Source organism: Macaca thibetana, chromosome 14 (assembly GCF_024542745.1).
Source record: "Macaca thibetana thibetana isolate TM-01 chromosome 14, ASM2454274v1, whole genome shotgun sequence".
In the NCBI taxonomy this organism is placed as follows: Eukaryota; Metazoa; Chordata; class Mammalia; order Primates; family Cercopithecidae; genus Macaca; species Macaca thibetana.
In genome coordinates, this window is record NC_065591.1 from 62306962 (window position 1) to 62327659 (window position 20698).

General features: G+C 37.6%; 3 protein-coding genes across 3 annotated transcripts in view; 1 reads left to right on the plus strand and 2 right to left on the minus strand.

The window, feature by feature from the left end:
* MMP26 (matrix metallopeptidase 26) overlaps positions 1–20698 on the minus strand; it is a 355123-nt gene that overhangs the window by 218694 nt on the left and 115731 nt on the right. The window lies entirely within an intron of this gene.
* Positions 1–20698, plus strand: part of RHOG (ras homolog family member G) — a 1041648-nt gene that overhangs the window by 161877 nt on the left and 859073 nt on the right. The gene's annotated exons all lie outside the window — the stretch shown is intronic.
* LOC126936486 (olfactory receptor 51F2-like) lies at positions 4968–6063 on the minus strand. The gene is given in 2 exon segments (XM_050759256.1): positions 4968–5087; positions 5089–6063. Coding segments are annotated over 2 exon segments (1095 nt in total).

Consider the following 20698-nt stretch of genomic DNA (forward strand, 5'->3'; position numbering starts at 1 on the left):
TCCATTGCCCTGGAGCTATCCCCATATTTTCTAAAAGACTTGGCACGTGGATATCTTTTTCAGGATCATTTTTCTTCTCTATTTGGAGTTTTAAAAAAGAGGAAACAAGTTGGTAAGCATATCATTTTAATTGACTTATGGGATTACATAACAGAGCTTGCACCAAAAACAATAACAAAGAACAAGGATAGATTTCCAGTACAGCAGAAGAAATAGCTCATACCTCATTCTGAGGTGACTGCATTTTCTGTGAACCTATAAGCTCTCCAGGATAGAGCATCAAGGTTTGAGCTGACCCTGTGAATTCGCTACTTCTAGTGCATCACTGCAAATATTTTAGCCTCATTTTCCAATCACTGTTGCAGCAATCAGACCCATTTAGTCATTGGCTGGCTGTACACCGGAAGAATCTGAAAACATCTCAGCCTAGGCCCGTGCCATGTATCTCTTGTTTCTTGCCCCATGCCTGACACTGAATGATGAGATATCTACATGTACTTACTTGGTATTCATGTATGTACAACCCAGAAATGGGGAGAATTAAGGATTCGTGAGGTAGACTTTGAGCAATGGGAAAAAGGATCCAATGGATAAATTGTTTCTGTCTTTTTTATTTTCCTGGGTCGAGTATCCTGAGACATATTTGATAAGGCTTCAGAGGTGACCCTGTAGGATTAGGCAATAGTCACCCATAATGGTATCTGAATTATTATTGATGTGCCATTTCTCAACCTCCAAATTCCTTTTTACCTGCTCTGTGATGAAGACGTTGGGCCTTATAATGTTTTGCCAGCTGGTACAATGTTAAGATTTGTCAGTAGAGGGTAGTGGAGGCACACTGAAAGGAAAAGAAGAGGTTTTTCTCTTTCTGGTTTTATTGTGGTTTGCCAACCAGACTCCTACAAATTACGAATTTTCTTCTTGCTTGACTCGGTGTGTTTCCTCCAGGGCTTGGTTCCAGCAGTTCATAGCTTTCTTCAGCATTTCACCACTGAACTTGTTCTCCAGCTCTCCACTGAAACAGTAACGGCATAACCTGGAACCACAGGCATAATAGGCCAGCACTGCAGCTGAGATAGCTTCTTCTGTATCTTCTCCTTATCCCTGAATATGTGTGTGCACATCACGGGCCCCATGAGACTAGTCTTCTAGCAAGGTAGTCACTCAACTTACCCAGGGAAGACAGGCTGGAGACACCCCAGGCACAGCCACACATGGAAATTCATTATACTCCTAGAAATAACAGTCTTTCCAGTTCCCAGGTACAGCAGTGCCCAGCAATCAGCAGTTTCCCTTGCACTTAGAGAGTTCTGGGGCTTGGCACCTTCTTACGGAAGGCCTTTCTTGCAACTATCAGAGGGCAGATTTATGGAAAACCTCACTGACAAGGCACTTTTGTGACTTCAGCCTAGTGCAAGGAAAGGAGTCCTCCTTGGGGACTTTATCCCAGCCCTTGGGGTAATGGGTGCCTCTTACAGCTGTTTCTACTGAATTCTTTGTAATTCTATCTAACAAGCTAATTTCCCCACTATTTTAGGTCCTTGTTAATAATTCTCTACATTAAATTTTTCCTGTTAAAATTATTGTATGATTTCTGGCTTTTGATTGAACCCTGATTAATGCAGCATCAAACTCAATGAGGTGTTTTCTATCATCTTATTCTTCCTCCTTCTTTAACTCCAGTTGTTCCTCGTTCATGGTCCCTGGAAGCATATTATCATTAACATGGTCAATTGATAAATCTGATTGCTAGTGGTCAGAGGGCTGACAATAATCCTTGAAATTCTATGGCAAATTACTAACACACTCATTTGTGATTGACTGGTTGAAGTTCAGGTGAAAGGTAAAGTATTAGGTCATATGGTAACTATGGATCTTGAATATAGTCCTCCATTTCTACCTAAAACATCTAAAGATTATAGAATGGGCTGATTTTATTATCTGCCTCAGAAATCTTGAAGTAAGAGCTAATCAGATTGGGACATCCAACTCACAATGCAGGGTATGCCACAAAAATCAAATGTTCTCTGTAGGAACACTGACAGAAACCTTTATCTCATTCAGACATAGATTATACAGCTCTAAAAATCAGGCAAAGGATTTAACTAAAAGGGTGGCAGAGCTGCAAGGCAGACTGCTCAGTTTTAACAGATGTTCTGTGATAAAGTCAAAAACCTTGAAAAAGTCTAGAAATACAGTAATGGGAAAATGATGAGATCCTCATTCCTGGAATGTTGACAATTGAGTGAATAAGTCTTCAAATCTTGAAACTTTTGAATATTTTCTGCCAGAAGAAGCAGATCCCTTCTTACTTTTCAAAGATAATTCATTTATTACTGTCTGGAGACCTTACACAAACCAAACCTGAGTGTGATGCCTCACAACTGATACCTTTCCTCGAAAGGAACTGCCCTATCATTTCCCATTTTTAAAGAAAATAGTTTATTTACTCAAGACATTGCAGAACCTACTTAATTGGACTCACTGGAATCAAATGAGGAGAGTGGATCTTGAAGGTGTTAAATCCAGGCAGCAGTGGAAGTATGTGGTAGTATGAATATTAATTAACATAGAGAAAAGTTTATTGACATGAAGGCATTGACCCATGATTTGAGGTGCAATATTACATCAAGGATACCCAGAAACTGTGCTAATGCACTACTGAGATGGTTGTTTTAAGACTGGATATAATGACCACAGAAAATTAGGTGGAGATGGCAAATATTCTTGGCAAAATGTGGACTATAGAAATATCAGGGAAGCTGACATGTTAGAACTGATTTATCATTATGGGACAAGAGAATTTACCACATGATTATTTTCTCCATGAGGGAAGAGAAATGGCTTCATGGAGGCCACAAAGAATGTATTTGTAAGAGGAAGTCTGGTTCGTTTCAAAGGTCAGCAGTTGCCGTACTCCGTAGGCTACACCTAACAATGAAAGATGCTTCTGTGGAAATGGGCTTCCTATTAACAATGAGAATGAAGGAATTCTGAGACCACATGGCAGTACTTAACAATCATATAAGTGGGTATAGTTTTTATAGAGGATAGAAAGGCTAGAATGGCTATCAGAGTGATGGGACCCAGTGTGATATGTTGCAATATATGATAGTCTTCCTGGAGACAAGCTAAATGAACAATCTTCTAGGATGTACCCAGTATACATTTACAATAGAGAACTTCTAAGCACCAGGCTGACATCAGCCATATAATGGGAAGCCATGATCCCTTAACCTGTGTAAATATGTAAGTCACTTCATGTGTACGGTGCCCATTAATTGAATATGAGTCTTAGTCTCCCCCACAAAGCATCCCGCAATGTTACTGCCAGTATGTAATAAAAATTATCCAGATTTCCCCCCAAACAACCTAAGGTCATTTACAAATGTAACTGTTCATTAAACAAAGAAGAACATCCAACTCTTTAAGGACTCTTAGATACAGGTTATCTAAGGTTATATCTAAGAGTTCTTAAAGAGTTTGTTCACTCAAACATGTCATCATGCTCTCTTTTTGTTAACTTATAAGATTACTGAGAGTGATTAATGGAGTTATGAACGTTTATCTCATAGTCAGCCCAATAATGTTTTGGCTTTACTTGTGGTTATTCTTCAGATGCTTAATCATATAATTGAGGATAATATACTTAGCAACAGGAAAAATTCTTATGTTGTTATCCTATCTGAGACATTTGAGCAATTATTGTATGTATAATGATGCACAAGGTCAAAAAGCACAAATAATTTATGTGAATAGTTGGCCCAGAATTGTATGACAGTTGTCACTGTTGTATGGATGTCTCTTCATTAATTCACATCCATGGCCTCACTGGGGTTTTTCTGATAAGTTTCTGGAAAAGGAGGAAAATACTCAGGCTTGGTTCATGAATAGATTGGTAGACAAGTTGATGCTAACCAAAAATTGTGTGCAGTGGCACAACAGCACTACATTTGAATGGCATAAAGGAGAGTGGTGAAGGAAAACACTTTCAAAGGGCAGAGTTGTGAATAGCACTCTTGGTTGTTAACTTTGTTTGGAGGAGAAGTTGTCTGAAGTCTGTGGATATACATGGACTAGTGGACCTTGCTGAAAGGCCTGGATAATTTGTCAGTAGATGGAACTAGCAACTTTGTTAGAAGAGATGTAAGAAAGTCTGTGTGTGATGTGCTATTGAAGTGGACACAAAGGATGAAAAGTTCTGTGTCTCATGTTAATATTCACTAGAGAGTATTCACTTCAGAGGAGGGACTCAATAACCAGCTATAAATATATCTAAAAAGTATGTATGTGTGGATATCAGCCAGCCTTTGCTCTGCCATTGCTAGTCCAATGATCCCATAAATGAAGCCATAAAATCAGAGATAGAGAGAAACGTGAGCCAAAAGTACAGGTTCTCTTATACCAAGGCAACTCTTGGTTTAAAAAAGAATGAAAAATAGTGTTATCCTTACTCCTAGAATGTTAACAATGTAATTATCAACTTTCAACTCTTCAGCTAACAGCAGCAGTAACTGATGCTGAGCACATAATATGGTAACTTGCATTTACATTAGGCAGCCCCTGCACATAATAAAGGGCAAAATAATTCCATCTAGATAAGACCCAACGTGGAATTACATTGATGTGTATTTTAGGATCCACCCTATAAAATGTCTATTTTGGAATTGCACAAATAATCAAGAATTTCAAGAAAAGAAACTAATTAAAGTGTTTTCTGTGAGTCATTCAGAAAATAACTGAATTATTTAGAAAGTTTCTCACATTAAATGTGAACTTTTATAATTGTACACAGAGCCTGAATTAATACTTTATGTAGCTTTCATACTGCTTACACATATAATTAATTGTTTATGTATATTTCTTCACTTCATATTGAAATAAAAAAATCATAATTTAGTTGGCAATGACATGAATTTATTGACAAAGAAGTTGACTAAATAAATGTCATATAACCTGTAAGTTGCTTAGTTTGGACTGTTGAAGGCGTGTTTGGGCACTCTGGGACAATTACTCCATTCTAGCAAAGCACTTAGTAAATAAATGGCTTTATCTCTAATCAGAAATAACTGATGATTAGATTTGAAACTGCTTCTGAATTAAGACCTTGATAACGGCCTTTCGAATCTGCTTAGTCTTCACACTGTAGATAATAGGGTTGAGCACAGGAGGGATTAGCAGAAATACATTGGCCATGATGGTGTGGACAAATGGAGGTGCTGAATGGCCATAGTGATGGACAAGAGACAAACTGATGAGAGGGATGTAGAAGATGGCAACAGCACTGATGTGGGATGTGCAGGTGTTGAAGGCTTTCTGCCTCTCCTCTGAGGAAGCGATGCTGAGGACAGATCGAATGATCAGGATATAGGAGAGCAGGATACAAGGGCAGTCAAACCCTGTAGTGGAGAAAAGCGCAAACAGACCAAGGATGCTGTTGATCCTGTTGTCTGTGCAGGAGAGTTGGATGAGATCAACATGGTAGCAGTAAGAATGTGAAAGGACCATAGAACTGCAGAAGGACAACCTCGTCACAAAGACCACAACTGGCAACCTGACGGCAACATTTCTTATCAACATGCTTATCCCAATCTTGGCAATTCGGGCATTGGTAAAAATGGTAGTGTATCTCAGTGGGTCTCAGATGGTCACAAAACGATCAAAGGCCATGGCTAGTAGAACCCCAGACTCTATGAAAGTAAATCCATGTAGAAAGAACATCTGAGCAATGCAGGTATTTAGGCTGATTTCTTGGGCTTCAAACCAGAAGACACCAAGGGTAGTAGAAAGTGTACACAGGGACAAGCTCAGGTCTGTGACTGAAAGCATAGAGAGGAAACAATACATAGGCTTATGGAGGCTCTGTTCACAGAGGACCACAAACAGGATCATGCTATTTCCAGAGAGGGCGACAACATACAGGAGACAAAAAGGGATAGAGATCCAGTACTGGGTGCCTTTCAGGCCTGGAATGCCAGTCAGGAAAAAGATCAGAGGCTGAGCATTGCTATTATTGAGGACCAACATAGGGAAAGACTGAGAAGACAGGGATGTTTCAGTCATTTAACATAACACATAATACGTAGCTTATCACTTATAACATCTCTTTGGCACTTCAAGACTCACCGAGTTATTATTTCTAATTTTCAAATAACTTGAATTTTATTTTAGTTTCCCAGAGCTGCACATTTCCCTCCAAGTCTGTCAGTGTTTCACATTTATGGAGAAAAGTGAATTCCCTGAACTGTGCCACATCAAATTTTCTTAAGTATATTAAGTCTATAATTCTCCTTAGTAGCAATAAACATTACAATTAAGTTATGTCTGCCAATATAAATCCCTAGTAAAATACCTAAACAATATTATGAGAAATCTGGTTCCCAGTACTTGTTCAAAATAAATTTTGATTCTGGAATAAAACACTGAGCAAACTAAGTCATGTTTGAAATGTGAATGTTTTTATACTTCCTTTGAAAATATCCAGAAGAATGCCAAAAACATCCCTGGGACACACAGGCCCACATATGTGGTAATAGGGTGGTCCAAAAAAACACCCTAAGAAAAATAAATATTGATCCCACTTGTTTGGAGCTCGCTGTGTTGTTGACATTTTATATGCATTATATAATTTCATCCATACACCAACTCTTGGAGATAGATCGTACATGAATTTTGCAGATGAGCAAACTAAGACTCAGCAAAAATCACCCAATGTTATCTTTATAAAGCACTGCCTAAATATTTTTTTTAATTTATTTATTATTATTATACTTTAAGTTGTAGGGTACATGTGCATAACGTGCAGGTTTGTTACATATGTATACTTGTGCCATGTTGCTGTGCTGCACCCATCAACTCGTCATTTACATCAGGTATAACTCCCAATGCAATCCCTCCCCCCTCCCCCCTCCCCATGATAGGCCCCTGTGTGTGATGTTCCCCTTCCTGAGTCCAAGTGATCTCATTGTTCAGTTCCCACCTATGAGTGAGAACATGCGGTGTTTGGTTTTCTGTTCTTGTGATAGTTTGCTAAGAATGATGGATTCCAGCTGCATCCAAGTCCCTACAAAGGACTCAAACTCATCCTTTTTTATGAGCACTGCCTAAATATTGAGAGAAAGCACAACAGTAAGAAAGTTGGAGAAAAGAGAGAGACAAAGATGACAGAGGAGGAAGAAAAGAAGGAGGAGAAAGAGAAAGACTAGTGAAGGTGGAAGCAGGTAAGAGCACAAGGGGGAAGAGGAAGAAAGCAAGAGGAGGAGGAGGAATCGGAGGAAGAAGGGAGGGAGTGGGGAAGAAGGGAAAGAAGAAAGGGAAGGAATGGAGGAAAAAAGGCAAATCTTGCCATAATTTTACTACAATAAATTAAGCACTACACTATGATAAATAATACCACAGGCTAATATCAAAATTCAAAAAAACACAATAGCCGGCATTTCTTGAACATGTGCCATATGCCAGACACAATTATCTTCATATCCATAATATGATCCAATCATTATAATTATTCAACAAAGAAAATAAATTTCTTATCCCTAATAAACATATGAAGAAGCTGATATTTACATTGATTAAGTAATTTGCCCCAAATTATGCAGTTAGGCAGTAGAAGAACTGAGGATGAAACCTGCATGTCTAACCTCAATGCCTTCACTCCATAAAGCTGAGGAATGCATAAAAGGAATTTCTAAACCAGTCTGACAAAGGCTCCATCCAGGTATATGATTTTAAGGAGACATACTATGGTCAGTGTGGCATCCTTGGAGGGGAGTCTGATGTGTCAAATGTTAATTCCATGTGAATTGTGGAGATATGAAGCTCTTTCGGCTTCTCTGGAAAGTAGTCTTAATATTGATAGTTCCTGTATGCAAAGAGCCAAGAAAATCAGGTATCCAGGCTATATCCACTATGGAAAATAATACCAAAATGGAACTGTCAAATTCAGTTGAGGCCAGGCACAGGGCTCACGCCTGTTATCCCAACACTTTGGGAGGCTGAGGCGGGAGGATCACTTGAGCCCAGGAGTTCAAGACCAGCATGGGTAACATAGGGAAACCCCATCTCTACAAAAAAGTTTACAAATTAGCCAGGCAAGGTGGTACATGCCTGTGGGTCCCAACTACCTGGTAAGCTGAAGTAGGAGAATTTCTTGAGCCCAGAAGTCAAGATTGCAGTGAGTCATGGTTGTGTCACTGTACTCCAGCCTGAGTGACAGAGAGAAACCCTGTCTCAAAAAGAAAAAAACAAACAAACAAACAAAAAATCAGTTGACTCATTTCAGTGACCATCTAATTCTTTCAACAACACATATTTTGTTGGTGATTCTGGAAATTTTCTCCCCCTCATTATTTTATAATACCAATCTCTCTTAATATTCTCCCACTAGTCAACTCTTTATCTGACTATTCTCAGGTTTCTTATTTCTTTCCCCCGCCCCTTCAGGGTACCTTATGTTTTCCAACCTTGTATTTGGCATTCTTTAGAGATGTACCCTTTGCCTATTCTCAAGTCACTTGTAAAATTATCTCCCCCATTTTCACAGCCTCATATTTCACCTATACAATAATAAATTTCAAGAATTTCTGAAAATCAGTTTTGGTGTTCAGGTTCCATGTCTGAAGATAAAACTTTATTCTGGACATTTCCATCTAGATTTTTCGTGGGTAAATAAAAAAACCTCGTATCTTCAAAACCAAATTGATTATGTTCTCTTACAACTGTTTTTCCTCCTATACCATCTTCTGTATAAAGCTTATAACTTTCATAAAAATGACCCAATTTTCTAAATCAGAAATCTAGGAGTCATCCTGTGCTCTTATTTTTTAACCAACACCTGTTCCAATCTTTTCTATTCAACCTCTAATATCTCTCTTTATTCTTCCAACTTGTCTTTATCTGAGTACAAAATACTCTTTTCCAAATCAACTCACTGTCTAACCTGGACTATTGAATTAGCCTAATACTGTATTTTATTAATGTAGTAACATTAATATAATAATATAAAATGAAAGACTCCAAAAGCAATAACAACATCCACTTATGAAGTACCTTCTCTATTCTAGAAACACATAAATGAGAAAAACAATCTTTTAAACTGAATAACAATGATAATATCACATAGCAGAAACTGTGAGGCAAGGTGACATCCAAAACAACTTATAGCTTGAAGACTATAGGAAAAAATGCTGGAAAAATATTAAGTTTCTAAGTTCTCAGTTTAAGAAGCTAGGATTATAATTAAATAAATGTCAAAAGAAGCAATTAACAAACATGAAAGGCATAAATGAATGAGTTAAAAATAAAACCAAAGTTGATTATTTAAAAAGAATATAATGAATCTTTTTTCAAAGACAGTCAAGAAAATTTTACAAAAAGGATGAAAAATGAAAATAATAGTAAAGCTATGATTAGAGAAATATAACTTTAAATATAATGAATAGTATGCAAAAATTATAATATGTTTGATGACATACATAAAATAGATGATTTTATAAGAAAACAATCACCAAAGTAGCCTAAGAAATAAAATCTAGCATAGAAGAAATGGCAATGATGGAAAAAATATTTACCAATAAAGCAAACAAGAGTATGTGTTTTGATTTTTGAGTTCTACAAATGTTAAAGAAGAGATTATTTCTTTCTTTTCAAACTTATCTAGCCCAGAAGAAATATTTGTTAGCAAACTACTTGCTGATATGTCACTAATTCCCACACCCTTTCATCTGAGCCTGTCACTCTGAACCCTGCTTCCCAATATTTCTACCCCGGATTTGCAGTCCTTTGCCTCTGAGCACTTGCCTCTCCACTTCCCATTCCTCCCTTTCTACTCTCTCTTGCCCCCAGTTTAGGCCTCAACAGTCTCTGCCTTCTTGGTCTGCTTTTTCTCACACTCTCATACCTTACTTGGCTCCCAACAGAGGAAGACGTGCCCTTTCTACTCACTGTCCAGCCAAGTGTATTTGTAGATGCCTCTTAGACCTGGCCTTCCCTAAGAAGCCCTGCATATAACCCAACCGTGCTGCCAACAGACACTTGGGACTCGACCCTAGGTGTACTGACTAGAAATTCCCAGGAGATTCCTCACAGTAGACTGAAGCAGATCCAAATAATATGTTTACAGCTTCCTTTTAATTATTGTATTATCTTTATAATATTTTAAATGGATATAAATTTTTTTTCCATTTTTTCCCCAAAATGTGAAAAAGTTTTGTAGATTTTCGTTTGTTGATTGTTTGTTTGTTTTTTAAGATGCAGTCTCACTCCAGTCTCACTCCAGACTGCAGTGCAATGGCACAATCATGGCTCACTGCAGCCTTGACCTCCCAAGCTCAAGCAATCCTTCCACCTCAGCATCCCTAGCAACTTGGACTACAGGTGCATACCGCCACATCTGTCTTTATGTATTTATTTATTTTGTAGAGAAGGGGTCCCATTACATTGTCCAGTCCGGTCTCAAACTCCTAGGCTCAAGATATCCTCCAGCGTTGGCCTCCCAAAGTGCTGAAATTACAGGGGTAAATCACCATGCTCAACCTCCATTAACTTTAAACTCTACTTCCTGCTACGCAGAGTGCAAGGAATAAATGCCCTTACACTTTCCTTCTTCTCTTCCCTCTCCTTTCCCAAATTTAGTCCCCTGTAGTATAATACTTTCCTAGGCCATATATAAAAATTTACATACAATTTTATAGCTATGATTATATATTTGTTTAGGTTATTCGAGCTTCAAAAGCAACAAAAAAATTATTAAAATATAATTAAATAATTATACAACACGGAATACATACATATATGGTATGATTAGAAAAATAATGACACATCATCCTATGTCACTAAACATGCCACTATAAAAGAAGGCACCTCGGCCGGGCGTGGTGGCTCACGCCTGTAATCCCAGCACTTTGGGAGGCCGAGGCAGGCAGATCAAGAGCTCAGGAGATCGAGACCATCCCGGCTAACACGGTGAAACCCCGTCCCTATTGAAAATACAAAAAATTAGCCGGGCGTGGTGACGGGCGCCTGTAGTCCCAGCTACTCTGGAGGCTGAGCCAGGAGAATGGCGTGAACCTGGGAGGCGGAGCTTGCAGTGAGCCGAGATAGCGCCACTGCACTCCCGCCTGGTTAATAGGGCGAGACTCCGTCTCAAAAAAAAAAAAAAAAAAAAAAAAAAAAAAAAAAGGCACCCATTCATCAAAAGAAAATCAATTATTTCCTTTAATATTAATTCAGTGGTCCATAATCACGTCAATTTTCTGTTTATTTTGGACCATAGTTTCTGGAACAACTTTTATGTTGTCTCTAGAATTTAAATTATCTTTCGTTTTGTCTGATGACCAAGAAAAGAAAAGCTTTTTTTTTTTTTTTTTTAAGATTATCTCACAAATGACTTAAAGAGAGGAACTGCAATAATAATAGTAGAGGACTTCATGAACAAATCACCCAGACGGAAAACCAATAAAGAAACATTGGATTTAAATTACACTCTAGACCAAACGGACCTAACAGACATTTCATCCAGCAGTTGCAGAATGCATATTCTTCTAGATTGCATATGAAACATTCTCCAGGATAGATCATCTGTTAGGCCACAGAACCAATCTTAACAAATTTGAGAAGATCAAAATCATATCAAGTATTATTTCTGAAAACAATGGTATAAAACTAGAAATCAATATAGAGAAACCGTGGAAAATACAAATACATGGAAATTAAACATCTTCCTGAACAACCAATAAGTTGATAAAAAATCAACAGAAAAATTTAAAAATTTATTTAGACAAATGAAAATGGAAGTACAATATACAAATACCTATGGGACAGCAAAAGCGGTATGGGAGGGACGTTTATAGCAATAAAAGCCTACGTCAAAAAAAGTAGAAAGATCTCAAATTACAGTTATTTGTTTATAAGGAAAATTAAATGCTTGTAAAATTGAGTGAACATGTAAATATCCTCAAGATCTTGTTAAAATGAAAATTCTGACTCGTAAGGACTGAAATGGAGCCTGAATTCTGAATTTCTGACATCACTCATATCTGAGGCCATATTTTGTGCAACATTCTAATATGTTCTGCGTTTCTTGAGGCATGTCAGATTGTTGTAGTCCTGGAATTATTTTACATAGCATCCATAAGTAGTTTTAATTTATACTCGGTTTATCAATTGTTGAAATTTATTATATACCAATTTCATTTGCTAAAGCATATATTCCAGGATTTTTCATTTCAAAAAAAGTATGTAAATGATAAATTTGCTGTGTTCCCTGTCTAAAACTTCTTTCTTTTTTTTTGTTATACTTCATTGCTGTACTGACTATGTGAAAAATAAATAAATCTAGAGACCCCAAAATCACTAAGCCAAAAGAAAAAGTCAGGCTGGGAACTGTATCAGGCAAACCTGCCTCCCATTTTATTCCTGTAAAAGGTAGCTACAACGTTAAAAAAAACTACATACCTGCCTTCTCTGTGGGCCGCAAGATCTTTACCCTAAAACAGTTCTGCTGAATTTCACCCTGGCAATGAAAATTGATAGCTTATCTTCAAGGCTGTGAAAAAAGGAACAGAACTGGAAGTCATCCCTTTGCTCACCTGAGACAAATGCACACCTGCCCTATTGCTTATGTAAAAATGCAGATTCACTGAGTCAGACTAAGGCATAAGTGACTACTCCCCTACCCACTCCCTCATGTGTAAATTGTGTATTTAGTGAAAGGTTGATCAAAAGAATGCAATCTTTTGTATCTTATCTTCCCATGACCTGGAAGCTCCTACTTTGAGTTGTCCTGCCTGTCCAGACCAATAAAATATATATCTTAAACTTATTGATTGATGTCTCATGCCTCCCTAAAATGTATAAAAGCAAGCTGTACCCCGACTATGTTGGGCACAAGTCATCAGGACCTCCCGAAGCTGTGCCACAGGTGTGTCCTTAACCTTGGCAAAATAAATTTTCTACATTGATTGAGACCTGTCTCGGATACTTTTGGTTCACAACTATATGCAGAATTACTGTGCTCTAATTTTCTCTAAACATTTTTAAGGGTTAGTTTCTTAATACAGTGGATAAGGCTACCGGTTCTCCTTGCTGGCTACAGAGCTAGTAGTTTTATCCACTGTATTAAACTAACCCTTTTAAATGCTCAGAAAAAAACTACTTAGAGCATAATAACCCTTAGAACACAACCTGGTTTGTAGAAACTGTTTGAAAATCTCACCAATTCACTGTTAAGTCTGCGTAGACTAAAACGAATTTTACTGGGTTTTTTTGTAGGTCATCTTTCCCCCAACTATATTAAAGCATTAGATTCTGCTCCTTATTTACTCTTCATCATGTGCTTCATACTTCCACAATACTATTTCTGTATTTGCTTTTTTTCAGTTCTTCATTCTTTTTTATTTTTGATGAACAGCATTCTATTGCATAAGTGTGGCAAATTTTGTTTAATCTTTGATTGACAGATATTTGGGTTGTTTCCATATTTTAGGTGTTATGAATACAGCTGCTATAAGCATCTTCAGACATTTTTGGTGGATGTATAAACCATTTATTTGAAGTATGCAACTAGAAGTGAAATTGCTCATTCAAAAGGAGTTGTAGTTTTATTAGAAATTGCTAAAGAGATTCAATTTATGAGTGGTCCAATTGCTCCTCATTTTTACCAATACTTAGTGTTTTCAGTGCACTTAATTTAGCTGTTTTAATTAGGTTTATATTGTTAAATTGTTACAGTTTAAACTTTCATTTCCCTAATGAATAATAATGTTGAATAATAATAATAAACCTTTTCATATGTTCATTGGCCATTTTTCTTCCTCTTGTTGTACAGGGCCTGTTTAAACCATTTGCTTGTATTTTTCATGAGTTGGTTGTCCTTTTTATTGATTATGGGGCTTTCTTTGTCAGATATATGCATTCTGAATGTTTTCTCTGTCTGTGACTTGACTTTTCACTTGTGTTGGTCTCTTTTGAAGTAGTATTTTTTCATTTTGATGACAATCAATTGTTGATCTTCTTTTCTATTGTGGCTAATGACTTTTGTGTCCTGTATAAGAAATCTGCTTTCCCCAAGTTCATGAAAATATTGCTGTACTTTTTTAAAGAAGCTCTATAGCTTTAGCTTTCAAATTTAGGTTTATTTTACGCCTCAAGTAAAGATATTTTACTTTGAGGTAGAAGGTGAGTTTCACTTTGTTTTTTCAGACAGATATCCAATTGTTCTAGCACCATAAAAACATTGTTCTGTCACTGAATAGAATTGATTCTTCTATTGAAAATTAATTACTGGCAGGGTGTGGTAACTCACACCTGTAATCCTAGCACTTTGGGAGGCCAAGGCGGTGAATAGCTTGAACCTAGGAGTTTGAGACCAGTCTGCTGGGCAACATAGCAAGACCCCATCTCTTAAAAAAAAAGGAAATCAATTACTGAAACACTTAAAGCTATTTCTGGTTTTTCAATAATGTATTGATCTATCTTTACATAAATATAAGGCTACCCTTCGGGTAAGTGTCTAGATAAATGATTTCATTAAAACTATTTAAAAGTTCACTGGTGCATATGAAGTATAACTATTTACAGATGATGACATATAATAATAGATTAACATGGTGGCAGGCACCTGTAATCCCAGCTACTTGGGAGACTGAGGCAGGAGAATCTCTTGAACCCAGATACTGGAGTTTACAGTAAGCTGAGATTGCACAACTGCACTCCAGCCTAGGCAACGTAGTGAGACTATATCTCCAAAAAAAAAAAAAAAATCAACGAATTAAAGTGTATTTATTGGTGTATTCATTTTCCAGTACTCGGATAATTAAGTACTATAAACTAAGTGATCAAACAACAGTAATTTGTTGTGTTACAGTTCTGGTTAGAAGCCCAAGTTCAAGGTGTTTGGCTCTTTCTGTTGGCCATGAGAGAGAATTTGTCTCATGTCTCTCTCTTACCTTCTGGTGATTGGCTGGAAACCTTGACTTTTAAATGCATCACCTTGCTCTCTGCTTTGTCTACATGGCATTCTTGTGTATGTATCTCTGTATTCAAATTATTCTTTATATAAGGAATCCAGGTTTAGGAACTCATCATACTCCAGTAAGACCACATCTTAATTTAACAAATTATATCTGCATCTACCCTACTCCTAAGTAAAGTTACATTCTGAGGTATGGAGGGTTAGGGCATCAACATATGAATTTTCGGGAGGACACAATTCAAATAGTAACAGTTTTCCAATCAGGGTACATTCATTTTCTTGCTTTTACAATGTCTAGGACTCTCACTACATTGTTGAGATCAACAGGATTCTCCCTAAAATTAGAGAAGGCAGAGCATAAACTTCTATATTTCCCATCCTATCAGATTTGATTTCCCTACTTGAATATGGAAATGAGCCCTAGATGGCAGAGAGAAAGCTGGTAAGAGCACCATGCTCGGGTGAGTGAGAAGAAATAAGGTAGGCAAAAGCCATCTCATGTTACCCTTCCACAGGTCAAATCTTCAGAATCAAGCTAGGAAATTCTTCTTCCTGGGGAGCTGCAGAAAGTGACAAAAGAGCTTTACTACAGCTTAGAGGAAAGAATCCGAACAATATAGTCAGACAAGGAGGTCAAATATTATTGTTGTAATTATGACACTTTTTTAACATAATATCCCTGCTCAATTAAAGAGAGACAAGTGTAAAAATATTTTGGAGTATTTATTTTATTTTAAGACAGAGTTTCACTCTGTCACTCAGGCTGGAGTGCAGTGGTGCGATGTTGGCTCACTACAACCTCTGTCTCCCAGGTTCAAGCATTTCTCCTGCCTCAATATCCTGAATAGCTGGGATTACAGGCACCCGCCACCACACCCCGCTAATTTTTGTGTTTTTATTGGAGACGGGGTTTCACCATGTTGGCCAGGCTGGTCTCGAACTCCTGACCTCAAGTGATCTGCCCACCTCAGCCTCCCAAAGTGCTTAGATTACAGGCATGAGCCACCGCACCCGGCCTATTTTGGGGTTTTGTGAATACCCAGATAAAGTTGGTTACCATGAACTTGAAACAATCTAATTATTTGTGGGGTCTTTTTTTTTTTACCCCACAAATAATTTTTTTAATTTTTTTTTTAGCAGTTAGTGACATACGTATATTAAGAGACAATTATATTTTGAATGGTAGATGTGATGGAAATATTTAGATATTGAGATTTTTCACATTAGTAAGGTTGAAATGATTAACTTTAAGAGCTATATTTTATACAAAAAGCTTTAAAAGAAAAGAAGGTTAAAGTGATATATAGTGTGTATATATATGTGTGTGTGTGTGTGTGTGGGTGTGTGTGTGTTGTGTGTATATATGTGAAAAAAAAAAGAAGAAAATCTCAGGATCCCAAATTTACTATGCCGAAAGGGAAAAGTTAAGCTTCAAAGCTAAATTACACACACATATCTGCCTTTCCTTTTGTTCCTAAACATAGTTACAGAAAGAAGGCTATATGTCTCCACAGAAGGCCTCCCTCAGCCTGACAATGTAAATTAACAGCCTGTCTTCATAGGTTCATGTTAAGAGGAAACTAGAAATCATCCCCGCATCCACCCTGAAACAAACGCTTATTTGACTGCTTCCTCTACTTTATGCTTACCTTATGTCAAGTGCAGATTTAATGAGTGTGAAATACATAGATTGCTCCCTCTAACCAACCCTTTTCACCCGCAACATACTGGATTCAGTAGCCTAATCAAAGCCTCACAAGAATGTGATCATATCCTACCTCTTTTTTTCTTTCCCCTTTCCCCTCCTGCCCACTTTTCCCCTTTGATCATTGAAGCCCTCACAATCCTCTTCAGAAGTACAGGCCATGCGTTCTATTGTGACTGTGTCTCTTTCTCCTAGGCATGTGTCCTCAACCTTGGCAAAATAAACCTCTAAATGGATTGAGACTTGCCTCAGTCATTTTCTTTGGTTTCACATATTTATCTCTTTATATAATACAAATACCTTATATACGTCTGTATAATATTTATGTTACATATCATATACTACATATACACATCATATACTACATATATACACATATACATATATATACACACACCAACATATTTCTACATAGATATAATGAATTGTCTCAGAATTCTCACGTCAATATCCCCAACAACCTTTTTTTCCAACAAAAGTTTCTTTCTAAACATCCTTTCTGCCCTGCCATCGTAACCCTACAATTGCAGATTGGCGTGATTGTAAGTTTATTGTAACCAACTTTACTGGGCTCTCAAAACTGCCCAGAAACCTTGGTACATTCCAGTGGAAACTGGGCTTCGACAAAGGGCTGCGAGCCAGGTTTAGAGTCCTCAATGCATCCTGGAGAGGCACCAGCTTTAGAAAGACTCAAGTGATGAGGGGCCTCTGGGAACATCAATCAGAGAAATTCTGACATTTCTACTATATGCTCCTTTCACCTTGAAATCCCCTACTAAACTTAAAAAGTAGTGTGGTTAGCCTGATAAATGCTTTCCACAAGGGCCTGGGTCATGCCTGCTTGGAGTCCAGTGGCATTTGGGACTGTGGAAGAGTCAGAAATGAAACAGAAACACCACAGGTCCTATCCTGAATGTCACATTCTGTTGAAAGAGAAAAGTATCTCTAAAAAAAACAAGAAGAAAAAGAAGACAAAGGGACCTGAATTTTGTTCTGCTTCCTATATACTGAGAACATCACATACCTAAGTTAAAGGAAATAAACAACAAAAAGAAATAAAGAAAAATCATTTGCAAAGAATGAAATCATGTCTTTTGCAGCAACATGGAACTAGAGGCCATTATCCTAAGCAAATTAACTTAAAGAAAACCAAATACCTCACGTGTACACAAATACCTCATTGTGTACACATGGACACAACAGACACTGGGGCCTACTTGAGCATGGAGGTTGGATTGAGGGTGAGGATAAAAAACTACTTATTGAGTACTATACTTATCAACTAGGTGATAAAATAATCCATACACCAAACCCCTGTGACACAAAATTTACCCTGTAACAAATTGGCAGAGGTACTCCTTGAATCTAAAATAAAAGTTGGAAGGAAAAATTTAAAAAAAAGAAAAAGAATTTGAAGCCAGAAATTCCAATGTACAATGTCAGCCTGATCTCCAAAATAATAACATTTTGAATATTTCCTGTATACCTGGACTCCCTAAAAAAGAAAATGGTACTTCTGATTTTGTAGGCTGATAGATGAAAAATTATGACCTTTGTGACTGTGATCATTGCCATCTATCATATACACATCGATGTAAACCTGATAACCTTGGTAATTTTATCCACTTAAATGTATGTTGCATTTTGTATTTTGTTCAAGTCTGACAGCTTTGTACTCTTTGCAAACAAATCTTTCTTTGCATTCTTATATGTTTGCCTTTCTCAAGTCTTCCTTAGTGTTTAGATTAAAATCATTAGATTAAAAAATCTGGATTCTGTATTGAAACAGAGGAAGCTCTGTGTAGGCCTTCACTGTTCAGATTGAGTGAAGAGAGCCTTCCAGCCTAACAAAGTTTTAGAACTGACTATGGCATGGTCTTCTTTGGGATTCCTTTCACCTATTTAGATAATCAGTCCGTCAGAGGTGAGGGGTCTCAGAACAACAGCTACCTTAGTAAATACTGATACACTAATGGATGCTCAACATCCTCATTAACCCCACACTCCTTATATATACATACTCATATGTATACACACTATACACACTATGTGCAACCTCACACTATCAGGTATATAACTAGGCATGTGCCTTCACAAAATGTGTGTATTCAGTAACCTGGAACTCATAGCATGATGGTAGCACACTAATGATACATACTTAAAGCAAATTATTATTCATACTTTGATATACACATATGCTTATTCACACAAATACTCACACTTATATGCAAATTCAGTACCTTATACATGTGTTTATTAACATATCTCTCAGATACACACATCGACTTACATGACATATCAACACAGTTTCATATTGTACAAAATATCCCCTGAATTATAAATACACATACTCTGACTACAAAAAAAAATACATACACACCGATAAAATCACATTCATGTAATCTCAACAACACACTTTTCTGCACAAGCATTCAAATCCCTTGCCTTCCCACTTCTGTATACAGAGGAGAGAGGAAAGGGATGGGTTAATGCTTCCAGCTCTAGTCTCCAGTCTCAGAGGAAGCCAGTGTGCATATGAGGCACTGGAGCTCAGGGGAGTGAGAAACCTACTACTTAAAGGTCGGAAACGTCCAGACATAGCCCTTTAAATATGCCTTGATCTGAAGTCTCTGCCAAAGGCTGAATTTCAGAACTCCTTCTGGCCTTGCCATGCTTGGTTAAAGACAGAGTAGAGGTCAGGGTGAGTGATTACCTGTACCTCAGGCACCTCTGCCCATCACAGAAAGCATTAGGAGTCATAGAGCTCCAAGAAGCAGGAAGGCCAATGCAATGGCCTAACTCACTGGGAGCTTCAGGTTTAAAACTCCAAGACCACTGATCTTCATTCTAAGAATGGGAGAAGGCTCAGTGCTCCCACTCTGTCCTCCAGGGAGACCCGAGAAAGGTAGGAATACTGCCTCCACACACAACATTTCCATAAAAGAGGTGGCTCTGAACCCCACACTGCTTCAGCATTATTGCTCTATGCCTTATTTTCAGATAGCTCAAAGTGAAAAAACAGCTCCCTAGAAGGTATTCCTTAGCAAAATCTCAGTTGATTTTATCCTCTATTCCCTCACTGGCTTGAGCAACACAGCTGACTGATGAACTTAACTATTCTCACAAAATGGGTGAGACCATTGAAATCCAACAGAGTCAGCGGGTGTTATAGTTGGACCAGTCTGACAGGTGAAAATTGAGCTCCACTCAGTGTGATAATATAGTTCTTGTAACCGCATTTATATAGCAAAAGCCTACATGGAGGTTTTACAAATTAGATTTTATTTTGGGAAACAGAAAAATTAAATTTGAAGTTAAACGTGTTATGTCCCTAGTTACAGTGTTTGGAAATGACATTATTTCATTTCAACTTTTAGTATGTACTGTGTTCATAAGAATTCTAGCCTGTGAGGGGGGAAACAGATTTAATAGCAGTGTTGGGGAGGAAGAATTATGAGGTTCTTTCTTTTCCTTCCTTTTAGAAAATGCACATTCCATTTCTCAACACAGCAGCAAGCTGACAACCTGTGCTTCCTATGTTGAAAACCTCACATACTGGACAAAAATGGCTAAGTATTGATTAATTCCATGTCCATTCCACATGTCTTGAAGGATTAAGTCTGCCTGTGTTATGTTCATAAGTCTGTGAGAAAAGAAAGGTAAGGGAAGGCACTAGATTCCATAGGTCAGCAGAGGAAAATGGAGAGAAGAAAGGGAGGCACCTGTCAACAGTCCCCATCTCTCAATTCAGTCTTGGGTACCAGGGCATCCCTGCTCCTCCATTGTCCACCAAAAACAGAAAATCTGAGAGCAGAAAAGCAAAGCAAGCAGAATGGAATGAGGAAGGCTGAGAGACATAACTTCATGGGGAAGCTCTGCCCTGTGAAAAGGCTACTGGGGAGTCTGAAGTGTGATGAATAGGAAGACAGAAACTGGTTTGTAAAGAGGCTATAGAAAACAGGTAGCTGAAACATGGCTGAGGAGAAACTCATCACTTCCTAAGGAGGGTGTAGAATAGGAGA